General features: G+C 41.4%; 1 protein-coding gene across 1 annotated transcript in view; it reads right to left on the minus strand.

The window, feature by feature from the left end:
- Positions 1–13,986, minus strand: part of LOC122799695 (ankyrin repeat and KH domain-containing protein 1-like) — a gene marked incomplete in the record, with an annotated part of 3,928,199 nt that overhangs the window by 2,307,233 nt on the left and 1,606,980 nt on the right. The window contains 1 exon segment of the mRNA XM_044068930.1: positions 688–775. Coding sequence (XP_043924865.1) covers positions 688–775 — 88 coding nt within the window.

Here is a 13,986-nt window from a genome sequence, read left to right on the forward strand (position 1 = left end):
TCAAACAGAGATGATGCTGGTACAGTTCCTCATCAGGCAGTTGAATGTTAACATATTTAATTTCAGGCAGATACGCCAACTTCACAGATAGTAAGAAATAAGAAGTGAACTCCAAGAAGTCCAAACAGACATGAGAAGTAAGGGGTTACATGCACTCTTACACTGGGTGTGTGACATGGCATGGGAACAGGTACCCCCTACTGCTTGTCAACCTTTATGACAAATCAAACGGAGGTCAATCTAAGAAGAAAATCTATGATCCACTAAGGACGTCGCTAAGTGTCACATCATAAAATTTAGCATTCCAAAGGGAAAAAAAACAGCAAAAGATACCAAAAAAAACACTGCACATTTTACTTGCGTAGTAAAGTAATCATTTTGCCAAGATGGAATATACTCTAACGAGAAGTTGTTTATTCCCCATTTCTACTTTAATACACAAAGCAAAAAATCTGCTGCAACAGAACACAGAGCTAAAAAGGGAGAAAGAATTGTACAAAACCTACTACTGACTTCCTCATCTATGCATCATTCAAACCAAGCAACTTGGCTTTTATCCAAGCTGATCCGAAACTTGGTGATTCAGGTAATTTTCCCCTAAACCAGTTACAAAACCAAGCTGCTTTATGACATTCCATAATTAGCACGTTTACTGCAACACAAAATTATAAATCAACAAGCAAATACCTTTGCTAATGAGAAACTGTACAGTGCATAAGTGACCAGCTCTTGCAGCCTTCATCAGGGGTGTTCTCCCTCCTTCTGACTCATGTTCCTTGAGAGAGAAAAAACATTTTTTACTTCATGGCATTTGAGAGGTACACAAACGGCATACAATGAAAAATACTGCATCATGCAAAACACTATTCTCAAATGAGTCTTACAGTACAAACTTACCACATTAGCACAAGCTCAAATGCTGGGAAGAAAGTTGCAACTGCATGCATGCTGAAAGGGAATTCAAAACAAGAATGTCTACCAACTGTCCCAAATGTCAGAACTTTGTGCACCCCCTACCAGAGATAGACTAATGACATCAGTCTGCACTAGCATCAGTTCACCTGGGAAGCGCCCAAGAAACAACACTGCAAGCAATTCCGTCATGTGCCTAAAAAGAAGGAGTAGACTGCAAATTGGTAGACACCCAAAGTGGGATGAACAAAAGATTTTTGGTAGTGGGATATATACACACACAAGACTGGACTTCTCTCACAACTATACTTCTCAGCCAGGAAACATAAAAAATCTGGACAAAGGCCCGTGAAAGTAGGTACAGCTGACCAAAAACTGGGACATGCAACGTGAGCAAGGAATGCTTCCAGAAGCATGGTAGATACAACATTTGCAGTCTCCTGCCAAGGTATACAACAAACCTCAACATCCAAAATGTAATCCATTATCCAAATACGGCTATCCTTCTACAAGTACATAATGGCACAGCTGGGCTAACTTTAAAAGCAGGGTTAACCAGGTTAGCAAATAGAGAGTCTCTATTGTTATTCAAGACTTTCTTCACAGAAAAATGTATGGGCCTTCTACCACAACCACGATACCTGGTAATGAGAAAAGACGCAGGTGGACTCAAAGTCATCAGCAGATAACTGAGAAAAAGATTAGAAACGGATGCAGCAATATACAATCGCACTCCCTACATACCCCCATACAGTTATACCTGTGTGACTGCTGCACAGCCAATTATAACTGGTTAAACAAGTGTGTGTATGGAATACGCAGCTAATTTCCAAAGTCTACAAAAAGTACAGTTGTGTACACTTGCATAAATCTAGATGTTAGAGTGTATTCACTGTTGCAGTCATCACACTTGGGTTATCTGCCTGCAGGTAGCCCTCAGTCGGCCTGAACACCAGAGTCTTGGGATTTCTGCATCGGATGCTGTCGCCTCTTCCATGACGTCAGGTGGTCAAGGGTATAAAACAGGCAGCCAATGCCATTACATCAGTTTTTCTGGCCCCAAATGTCAGCAGCCCCCCAAAGAAAAAGCTAGTATATGGTGTGGACCACCACCAGTAAAAAGTAAATACCACTGCGATTAAAAATGGCCATAGAGAGGACAGGTAAAAGGAGAGAGAAAACCAGGGGACTGGAGGGAGGAAAACCAGGACTGCAACAGTGAATACACTTTAACATCTATATTTATGGTAAGTGTACACAACTGTACTATGTTCTTTGTGTTTAACTGTTGCAGTCATCACAACTTGGGTCGATTCTCAAAGCTGAGGAAGGGTGGAGGCAGTCAAGAGGTGTTAGGGCTGGCTAGGCAGGCCTTGTAAGACTGCTGTAGCAAATCCAGCTCTGGATTTAGAAAAAAAATAGTTAAGTGGTAATGCTTGGTGAAGGTGTGTACAGAACTCCAGGTTGCAGCTTCCAGCATGCCCCTGGTAGGGACTCCCCTACGAAATGCTGTAGAGGTCGAAGTAGCCGTAGTGGAATGTGTTCTGATCCCTGTAGAGTAGGTTTTCCATGGTGCTTGTAGCAGAAATGGATACAGTGTGCTACCCATTTCTAAATGGTTTGCTTTGAAATGGCCTTGCACACTCTGCCCCTGTTGCAAAGCTGACTACCAGCTGGTCAGATTTTCTGAAATATTTAGTGTCAAGGTAGAACCTGAGCTGTCTGCACACATCCAAGGAGTGCAGGATCCTTTCCCCCTTTATTCTGAGGACTAGGGAAGAAGGTTGGTAAAAGGATGGATTGGTTTAAAGCCACACTAGGCACCACCTTAGCCAAAAAGGACTGGTTAGTCCTGAGGGAAACACGGTCAGCATGGAAAATAATGGAGGGTTCCTCAGCCATTAATGCCTGTAACTCAGAAACTCGTCTTGCTGAAGTTATAGCTAAAAGCAAGGCTGTTTTCCAAGAGACTAATTTAACTCTGCTGAAGCATCAGGTTCAAAAAGGAGGAAGCATGAGCTTTTCCAGAACAAAGTTAAGGTCCCAGGCAGGGTTGGGTGCTCTTCTAGGGGGTCTTAAGTTGTTAGCCCCTCTCAGGAACTGTTTGATGAGAGGGTCAGAAAACTGAGGTGACTCAGTATTATAATGAGCTGAGATGGCAGAGGCATGAATCTTAATGGAGGAGAAGGATAGGCCTCTATGAAGTAGCTCTGCTAGGTAATCTGCTGTGTCCTTTCCTTGAGACCGATTTCAAGAATATAGTTTCCACTTTTCAGCATAGGATTTCCTAGTACTATGCCTTCTGGCCTCAAGAATGACGTCCAGCACCTGTTTGCTGGTGGTGTATTCAGAGGATAAGCCAGGCTTCAGGGCTTAGGGTTTGCAACTGTGGCTGCTAACTCTGTCCCTCCTGCTGAGACAGCAAGGTAGGATTCTGAAGGTGCCAGGGCGGCACTGTTGTCAGACTGCACAAGAGTGGGTACCAGTGCTGGCATGGCCAGTCTGGGGCAAAAAGAATTGCCTCTGCCTGTCTTGTTTGATCATGACTTGTACTTTTGAGAGGAGGGGCAGAGGGGGAAGGTATAAATTGAGAGGTTTTCCCATTTGAAGGATAGGGCATCAACCTTCCAGGCCTTGCTATGAGGGTTCCTGATGCAGAATTTGCTCAACTGGTGGTTCTCTGTGGAAGCAGAGGTCCACCTCCTGTGTCCCCCACCGCTGGATTAGAAGGTTGAAGGTGTTGGGCTTCAATTTCCAATCGTGTACGTCTAGGAGATTTCTGCTCAAGTCGTCTGCCAGTGAATTTTGTCTATCTGGCAGGAACTGAGCTTGTAGATGCACTTGGTTGCTCAAGGCCGTGTTCCACAGGGTCATGGCTAACCTACAGAGTGGGTAAGAATGGTTTCCCCCCAGCTTGTTTATGTACCACATAACTGTGTTGTCTTTTTATCAGCAGCTGTCCTGGAAGGATTAGGTGTTTGAAGGCCATCAGAGCATTCTCTACAGCTAGCAACTCTTTTTTGATTGATGTGCAGGAGAATTTGTCCTAGGCTCCACTTGCCCTGAATGCATTTGCCTGCTATGTGAGCCCCCCATGCAAAGTCTGATGAGTCTGTTGTCATGGTTTGGGTTGCGAGGGGTCGAGTGAAAGGAAGCCCCTTGTTGTGGTTGCGTACTTCTGCCCACCAAAGGAACTCTGCCCTTAGACAAGGCATGATGGGAATCACTGTTTCCAGGTACTGAGAATGCTGGCACCAGAGACTTTAAGTACCACTGAAGGTTCCTCATATCCAGTCTTGCACATGGAAGTAGCAGAATGCATGAAGCCAAGAACCCTAGGGCTTGCAGTATTTTCCTTGCAGACAGCTGGGTTTTGGTGGCCATTTGTTTGAAGTAGTTGGTCAAACAGACCTGTTTTTCTGGCGTGTGAAATGCCATCTGGTAAGTTGTGTTCAAGCTCGCTCCCAGGAATACAATTTTTTGACTAGGCACCAGTTGTGATTTCTTTTCGTTGATGGTGTCCCCAGTGAAGTTGAGTCTTTTTACAAATGACAGGTGCTGATGAAGCGATTCCTGACTATCCGCCTGAATCAGACAATCGTCCTAGTATGGGAAAATTTGGATATTTCTCTGCCTGCAGTATGCAATGGCTGGAGCCAGGCACTTTGAAAATACTCTGGGCGCAGTAGATAAGCCAAAGGGAAGTGCAGAGAATTGATAGTGCATAAAGCCTGCCCTGAAGCGTAAATATTTCCTGAAAGACTCCCCTATGGGGGATGTGCAGATAAGCTTTTAAGTCTAGGGTGACTAACCAGGCATCCTTGGTTAGCATAGGGAGAAGTTGTTGCAGGGTAAGCATTTAGAATTTTGGGACCACCAGAAAGGTGTTGAGAATTGATAGATCCAGGATTGGGTGCCAAGAGTCCTCTTTTCTGGGCACCAGGAACAGTCTGGAGTAGAAAAGTACAGTTGTGTACACTTACCATAAATGTAGATGTTAGAGTGTATTCACTGTTGCAGTCATCACATTTGGGTTATCTGCCTGCAGGTAGCCCTCAGCCGGCCTGAATACCAGAGTGTTGGATTCTTGCGTGGGATGCGGTCTCTTCTTCCATGACATCAGGTCGTCAGGGGTATAAAACATGCAGCAGACACCATTCCATCAGTTTTCCTTGTCCCAGATGTCAGGTACCCCCACAATGGAAAGCAATTATATGTTATGGTACACCTCCATCAAAAAACAAAGACATCAGAAAGCGTAAATACACCAAACAAGAAGGCAAGGTAGTGCCAAGAGAAGTCAGGGGGCTGGAGGGAGGGTAACCAGGACTGCAACAGTGAATACACTCGAACATCTACATTTATGGTAAGTGTACACAACTGTACTATGTTCTTCGTGTTTCACTGTTGCAGTCATCACATTTGGGTTGATTCCCAAAGCTAAGGAAGGGAGGAGGAAATTAAGAAAGCATAAGGGCCAGCTATTAAGCCCTGCAAGAATGCAGTGGCAAAAACAGCTCTGGATTTATAAAAAATAGGCATGTGGTAATGCTTGTTGAAGGTATGTGCAGAGCTCCAGGTAGCAGCTTCTAGGATGTCCCTCGTAGGGACTTCTCTGAGAAAGGCTGTAGAGGTAGATGCAGCCCTGGTGGAATGTGATCTTATCCCCGTGGGGTAGGTTTTCCATGGTGCTTAGAGCAGAAATGAATGCAATGGGCTATCCATTTAGAAATTGTTTGCTTTGAAATGGCCTTCCCCTCTGCCCCTGCAGCAAAGCCAACTAGCAGCTGCTCAGATTTTCTGAGAGGCTTAGTCCTGTCAAAATAAAATCTAAGTTGTCTGTGCACATCCAGAGTGCAGTATTCGTTCTCCTTTTATTTTGTGGATTAGGGAAAAAAGTAGGCAAATGAATAGACTGATTTAGGGCCACACTCGACATCCCCCTTGGGCATAAAGGAAGGACTGGTCCCGAGGGAAACCCTGTCTGCATGGAATACAATGAAGGCTCCACTACCATAATGGCCTGTAATTCAGATGCTCTTCTTGCTGAAGTGATGGCTAGAAGGAAAGCTGTTTTCCATGAAAGGAACTTCAAACTCTACAGTTGCAGCTGGCTTGAAGGGAGGGAGAGTGAGCTTTTCCAATACAAAGTTAAGGTCCCAGGCTGGAGTAGGGGCTCTCCTGGGGGGTCTTAAATGTTTGGCCCCTCTAAAGAATTGCTTTAGCAGGGGGAGAGAAAAGAGTGGTAGCTCAGTATTATAATGTGCTGAAATGGCAGAGGCATAAATTTTAATTGACGAGACGGATAGGCCTTTGTGGAGCATTTCTGTTAAGTACTGAAGAATATGAAAGCAAGCTGGGCACCATTGTGCCCATCCCAGAGTCTGGCTCCAGGAACAGTATCTTTTCCACTTTTCAGCATAGGATTTTCTAGTACTAGGCCTCCTTGTCTCCAGAATGACATTAGCACCTGCTTACTAAGGGATGCTATTGGAGAGCTCAAGGAATTAAGCCAGGCTGCAAGGTTCAAGGTTTGAAGAGGAGGGTGCAGAATCTGGCAGGCCTGTTGGGACAGCAGGGAAGGGGCCTGAGGCAGGTGCCATGGTTCCAGTAGTGTCATACAGAGCAAGAGGGGGTACCAGTGCTGGTGTGGCCAGTCTGGTGCAATCAGTATTGTCCTTGGCTTACCCTGTTTGATCTTTTGCAGAACCTTTGAGAGGACAGGCAGAGGGGGAAAGGCATTAACAGAGGCTTTCCCAGGTAAAGGACAGGGCATCAAATTTCCAGGCTTGACTGTGAGAAGTCCCTGTGCAGAATTTGTCCAGTTGGTAGTTCTGAGGGGAGGCAAACAGGTCTACCTCGAGTCCCCCATTTGTTCAAGAGTTTGAATATTTTTGGTTCCAGTTTCCATTCATGTGAGTCCATGAGATTTCTGCTCAGGTCGTCTACCAGTGAATTTAGCTTTCCTGGCAGGAATTGAGCTTGCAGGAGCACTTGGTAGCTCAAGGCTGTGTTCCACAAAACCATGGCTAGTCTGCAGATGGGGTAGGAGTTGGTTCCCCCCTGCTTATGTACCACAACTGTGGTGTTGTCTTTACCAATAATTGTCATGAAAGAATGCGGTCTTTGAAGGCTGTCAGGGAATTCTGTACAGCTAACATTTCTTCTTGGTTGATATGTAGGTGCATCTGTCTCAGGTTTGATTTGCCTTGAATGCACTGCCCTGCCAAGCGAGCACCCATGCATAGTCCGATGTGTCTGTTAGGGTTTGTGTGGCAGGGGGTAGAGTGAAAGGGAGCTCCTTGTTGTGGTAGCAAGCCTCTGCCCACCAAAGGAACTCTGTCTTTACAGAAGGAGTGATAGGAGTCATTTATTCCAGGTCCTGAGAAAGTTGAAACCATAGGCTTTTTAGATACCATTATAGTTTACTCATATGCAGTCTTGCATATGGAATTAGCAGAATGCAAGAAGCCATGAACCCCAGGGCTTGCAGAATTTTCCTTGCAGATAGCTGGGTCTTTGTAACAAATAGTTTGATGTAGGTTGTCAAATAAACTTGTTTCTCTGGAGTGAGGAAAGCCAGCTGGGAAAAGATGTGTTCAAGCTTGCTCCCAGGAATACAATCTGTTGGCAGGGTACTAGGTGAGATTTGTGTTTATGGTGTACCCCAGAGAGGTAAGAAGTTTCTTTACGAATGCCAGACGTTTTAATAGCAAGCTCTGGCTTTCTGCCTGAATCAGACAATCGTCCAAGTATGGGTATATTTGAATATTTCTCTGCCTGCAAAATGCAATGGCTGGCGCTAGACAATTTGTGAATACCCTGGGCGCAGTAGATAAACTAAAGGGAAGTGCAAAGAACTGACAGTGCATGGAGCCTGCACCGAAGCATAGGTATTTCCTGCAAAATTCCCTTATTGGAAAGTGCAGGTAAGCTTCCTTTAAGTCTATGGTTGCCAACCAGACATCTTTGCCTAGCATAGGAAGCAGCTGTTGAAGTGCTAGCATTTTGAATTTTGGGATTACCAAAAAGGTAATTAGAAGAGAGAGGTCCAGGATAAGATGCCAGGAGCAGTCTTTTCTGGGCACTAGGAAAAGTCTTGAATAAAAACATTGTCCCTTTTCTTCTGCTGGGACAGGTTGAATATCCCTGATACTTAAGAGACAGAACCTGCTGTTGGGCCTCTGCCCACTGATATGGGGTTGGTAGGGTGTGTAAGTGGAATTTGTATCCCTGGGAAACTATATTCAAAACCCATCTGTCCTGGGTAATGAGTTCCCAGTTTTTTGCATGCAGGGCCAGCTTTCCTCCTAAGGGAGCAGGCAGTTGAGCAGGTCTTGGAAGGGTTAAGATCAAGTCATTCTGCCATTTTTCCACAGGGGGGTGCCTTACTACTCCCTGCTTTCGAAGTGGGAGCCCTCCACTGCTTAGGCCTGTGCTTAGCCAGAGACTGTAGCCTAGGTGGTTTGCTGTTCCTGGGTTTGGACTGAAGGCCTGGAAGAGACTGGAAAGGACCAATTCGTTGAAGGCCAATACCTACTAAACTTGGGAGGCTGTACTTGCAGGGAATCTCACAGTTTGCATAGATTTAGCTTTTTCCTCCATATTTTTGAAGACTTCTGCTTTGCTGCCAAACAGGCGGTCTTGGTTTAAGGGAGCATCCAGTAATTTAGCTTCAACATGATCTGGCAAGTTTTGCTCCTTAAGCCAAGCATGCCTTCTAAGTACAGACCCAGTGACAGCAGCCCTGCAAGATGCTTCTAACGAGTCAAAACCACATTGCAAAGTATGTTTACCAACTTGTTCTGCAGAATGCATTCTTCTTTCGGCTTTTCTTGGTTAGGGGTCGCCACAGCAAAACTCCGGTCCACTAATGATTGGCAGTAGATTTTTACGGTGCCAGCTCGACACCCAACCTTCAACGAAGGCATGCCCATTTACGCATGTCTTTCGAATGCCACTCTACCATGGGGAGGACATGCAGACTCCACAAAGGCGGCACTCCAGCCGAGAATCTAACGGGAGAACCTCTTGCTGTGAGGCGACAAAGCTACCACTGCACCACCGCGGCTTCGACGTTCTGCAGAATGCATTAAATCCTGTAATTCTGTGTGTTCAGCACAGTCAGTAATCCACACTAGCACCTCTGTCAGGTGAAGCAATAAAGCCACGGATAAATGAAATGGACCCACCCTTAAGGAAAACAAACTCGGCAGATGGATCAAAAACATTGCCTTTGGCTAAATTTGTAGATATCAAACAAAGGATTGTGGTTGAAAAAACAAAGTACTTAAGGGACTCTTGGGATTTGTTACGGAGCTTCAAACAGGAATTATACAAGGAAAATATGGGTTTCCTAACCACAGACGTTGTAGACTTGTTTTCGAGTATTCCTCATCAGGAAGGCCTTGCTCTACTTGAAATAATATATGAAAATGGAACTTTGACAAATGATGAATGTTCATTAATTTTACAGTTAGTGGAATTAGTTTTGAAATACAATTATATTTTAATGGTGAATTTTTTCATCAATCTAGAATAGTAGCAAAGGGTGCAATATGCGCACCCACATATGCAAATTTGGTTTCAGCAAAGTGGGGAGAAAAATACGTTTTAGATTCTATTTATAGACATTGTTGGATTCTGTACAAAAGGTTCCTGGATGACATCTGTGTTTTATGGATTGGTTCAGGAGAGACCCTAGAGTTTATGGATTTTTTAAATAGTACATTTTTTTTTAAATTCACCTACAAATGTCCCCCAGATAAGTGGAAATACTTGGACACAGAAGTATACAAGAAAAATAATGTGTTTAATTCCAAGGTGTATAGAAAAAGCATATATTGTAATTCATATTTGCACTTTAATAGTGCACATCTGTTTTACCATAAACAAAACATTATGAAAGGTCAATTTATTAGAGCTAGTAGAAAGACCTCTAATACTGAAGATTTTGTTAAAGAGCTGGCATTTCTTAAGCAGATGTTTAAAGAGAGGAAATACCCAGATGACCTCCTTAAGAAGGTAGGTGAGCAGGTTCTCAAAGGGAGAGCTGTTAAGATACCAGCCTATCCTGGGGTTAAATTCTAATGAAATTCACATGGGTAATCCTATAAAAAGTGGGAATTTTGATAGGGCATTAATTATTGAATATAACGGCAGCTCAACCCTAGTTAGAAATATTCTCAGTAATTAATGGAATAAATTTCTTACATTCAGTGATTTAGAAATGATCAACAGAGGTGACTTGAAGGTGGCCTACAAGAACGCAAGGAATCTGAAAAGTTTTCTACAAAGTAGCAATAATTTTAAAGTAGGTACCATCAAGAAGAGACATGGAACCTTTGAATGTGGCCGTTGTTCACAATGTGAATACATACTTAACAAGGAAACTGTGAACTTGGAAAGTAGGAAAACAATCTTAAGTAAATATTACAGTAACTGTGAATCTGGTGGTTTAATGCACTTAGCTATATGTCAAGCATGTCAAGCTTTCTATATAGGGAAAACAGTAACAGCTTAAGAGAAGAATTTATTAAAACATGTATGACATTCAGACCAAGACAGACAATAATGCCCTCTATAAACGCACATTAGAATGTCTACAAGCACATTTTCTATTTTTTGTGATAGAAAAAAAATATGGATAGATGTGGGGGCATGTGGGAAGAAACAATTGAATGCAGAGAATTATGGTGGTAATTTTTATAGGCCAATAAAAAACAGGATTGAATGAATATTTGTCACCTGCCCCTCTACTTAAATTAAGAGCAGTTAAATTGTAAAACTGTACATTTGCACAGCCTGGTAATATAACCCTGCCTTAGGGAAACAATTTATAAACGGGGGATTTATAATAGGTCTTTATAAAATGGTTTTATGAAATGTTTGATTTGTTCACATTATTGTATTTAACATTCAATATCATCCTTTTTCATATGCATCTTGTATTGTTTAAACTAATTTACAAGTAATCTCTGTGGTATCCCCGAAGTCTCAAAACAACCCACTAAAGTGTAGTGGGTCTAAAAACAGAAACTTCTCTGTGTGGAAGATTTTCAGTCCATATATTTCTAGTTAATCACTGTATATTAATCAGATCAGACAACAGTAGAAGTAGCGAACGTAAACTCAAGTCAAAAAGTAACAGAAAATATAAAATTCGACAGTATTACTAAGTATTCGAAAGTAATCCAAGCAAGGCAGGCAGTCTGTTTCCAGTCGAAAATCCTTTAAGAACACAGACAAGCGATCCAAGTAAAACAAAAATAGAGTAATAATTTCCTCACAAGCTTTCTAAATATATATATATATATATATATATATATATATATATATATATATATACATATATACTTTTTATCAGGCATGGGAGTGGTTTATCGTGCTGTAAAACAGTGTTATTGGTACACGTTAAATTCACATCCCTTCCCCCATCAGTGTGACATTCGAGCTGGTCCTGCTCTACCTAGTAGCTGTCATAATAATATATACCCCTAATGTACTTTAATGGTACATCTTATTTAACCAAATTATTAAGTAGATTATTAAGTATGTGATTTTATACAAGGCAATATACTACATGGCTGGAAATATATCAACCTTAGTTCATTTTGCGATCAAAAATTACATACAAATATATACATATACATTTTGCATGTAAAAATCAGTTTCTATTTTCATAACCTATTGTTAAAGATCACTTTCGTCCTTCTAGACTTCTTCAGGTCTGTGTAAAAGAACCCTAAAAACCTATATGATTGTATAATTAGTTAGTATTGTTATTATCCATCATTTTGAATAAAGTGGAAAAAAGAACCAGAAAAAAATAATAAAAATAAAAAAATATGTATGATGATGGAAACAAAATATACACTTAAATTTCAAATGATTTAAAATGGTATTTTAAACCAACTTGTAGAAAAGAAAAAAATAAATAAATAAAATACAATTAGTTATGTAAACAATGTGGCAATTTTCTAAGTTCCAGTGCACTTTTAATTGAACAGTAGTAGTTTAGTCCAGGCTTTCTAAAAGAGTTCAGCTTTAATTGCCACATGAGTTAACATAACATAACAGAATATTCGGGATGTCTCCTTCAAGATCACCCATGTCTATGCGATCCAGGATCTGGAACTTAAAACCTGTGTCTCTTTTATGAAGAGAAAGGTGTTTGGCTAGTGCATTATTTTTACATCCAGAGCGGATTTCTGACAGATGACATGAAATCCTTCGCTTGAGTTTATTTACAGTCTTGCCCACATAGAATGCATCACATTCATTGCACTGTGCCCTGTAAATTACTTTTTTAGTGTTACAGTCACCCCCTGCACTGGTTTTAATGATCTTCTTTAAATAAGGGCAATAAAAGCTATCACCTTGCTGTATAAATATACAAAATGTACAATTAGTTTCACATCTTTTAGTGCTTTTCTCACATGGTCTCGGTTTAAATTCAACAAAATTTCTAATATTCTTGGCCTGCCTATAAACAAATGATGGGGCTTCACCTAAGATGTTAATCAGAAAAGGGCTTCCTGTGACAATGTCCCAGTTTTCTTCAATAATATTTTTGATACTGTGATAATCCAAAGTGTGTCAGGATGCAGCTATTTTTGCATTTGTTATTCTCTGTGGGATTACTTAACATTTTTCTACTGGGGAGGTTGAGTGAAGGTGTTTCAGTCCTTTTCAGTTCTATAATGGGTTCCAGGATGTTTAACATTTGACTTTCATAGCCTCTCACTAAAAAATCATTCTCTAAATTGTTCAGGTTTCTCAAAAATGGTTCCATCTCTGTGGTAATTCGAGCTAATCTATAGCCTTGGGATTTCACTACATTATACTTGGTTTTTGTAGGATGTCGACTTTTACTGTGGAGTAATAAGCTAACCCTAGTTGGTTTTCTGAATAGATCAGTGATGTTTCTGTTATTGTTGGTGTCCTTGGAAATCTGCATATCTAAGAAAGTGGTTGAAGTACAGCTATGGGAAGAGGTAAACTTCAGGAAGGGGGTTGTTTGATTGGGGTAAGTGATAAAATCTCCAAGCTGCAAGGGGTCACCTTCCCACACAATAAAGACATTGTCAATAAAACGTAAATAGCATGTGATATGCTGCATGTAGTCTGTGTTTAACACAAAGCCCTCCTCCCATTTGCCCAGGGCTATGTTAGCTATGCTGGGAGCCATGGCAGCCCCCATTGCTATACCAGTTTTTTTGTTTGTGGTGCTTGCCATTGAAAGTAAAGAAATTGAAGTCCAGTACAAGATTAATGAGCTTGCTTAACTTTTGCTGTTGTGCCTGTGTACCCTGATTATGTTTCTTAAAAGACTCCACAGCTGCTGTTATACAGTAATTGTGAGGGAGCACTGTGTACAAGGATTCCACATCAATAGTTACCAAAATACTGTCAGCTTCCACTGTAATGTTTTTTATTTTCTTCAAAAAAATCCATTGAATCTCTTATGTAGGACTTATTCTTTTCTGCTAGAGGTTTCAGCAAGTAATCAAGGTAAATGGCTGTGGCTTCAGTAAGGGAACCTCCACTTGCTACCACCAGTCTATAAGGTGGGTCTTCTCTGTTCTTGTGTGGCTTTGGTATTCCAAAAAAGTAAGATAAACGTGGGCATGGGCTCCATAAATAATTATAAAGATTTTCAGTGATAAGTTTTTCTTCCCATAATGTGCTGAGATTAGTGTTCCATAAATCATAAGCTCTTTTTATGTCATACATGGTAAATAACTCAAAATCTGTTATCCTCCAGCATGTTCTCTATCTTTTGGTTGTAGCTAGTGGTATCAGTCAAGTATACCTCCTCCCTTGTCTGCCTTCATTACACGCCTGGATTTATCATTGCCTAGCTCAAGCAATGCTTTTCTTTCTCCCTGTGTTAAGTTATAAAGTTTTTTCTTTGGAGGTTTTTTAAGCAGTTTCCTGATATCCATCTCACATTTCACTTCGAAAGCAGCTAGTGTTTGATGTAGTGGTGGACAATAGCTGCTAGGACTTTTTATAGTTTCATCAATAGGCTGATTTTCAGTGTCATTACTTTTGCCATGAAACTGTACCCTT

This window comes from Protopterus annectens, chromosome 4.part0 (genome assembly GCF_019279795.1).
Source record: "Protopterus annectens isolate FY-2018-M chromosome 4.part0, PAN1.0, whole genome shotgun sequence".
In the NCBI taxonomy this organism is placed as follows: Eukaryota; Metazoa; Chordata; order Ceratodontiformes; family Protopteridae; genus Protopterus; species Protopterus annectens.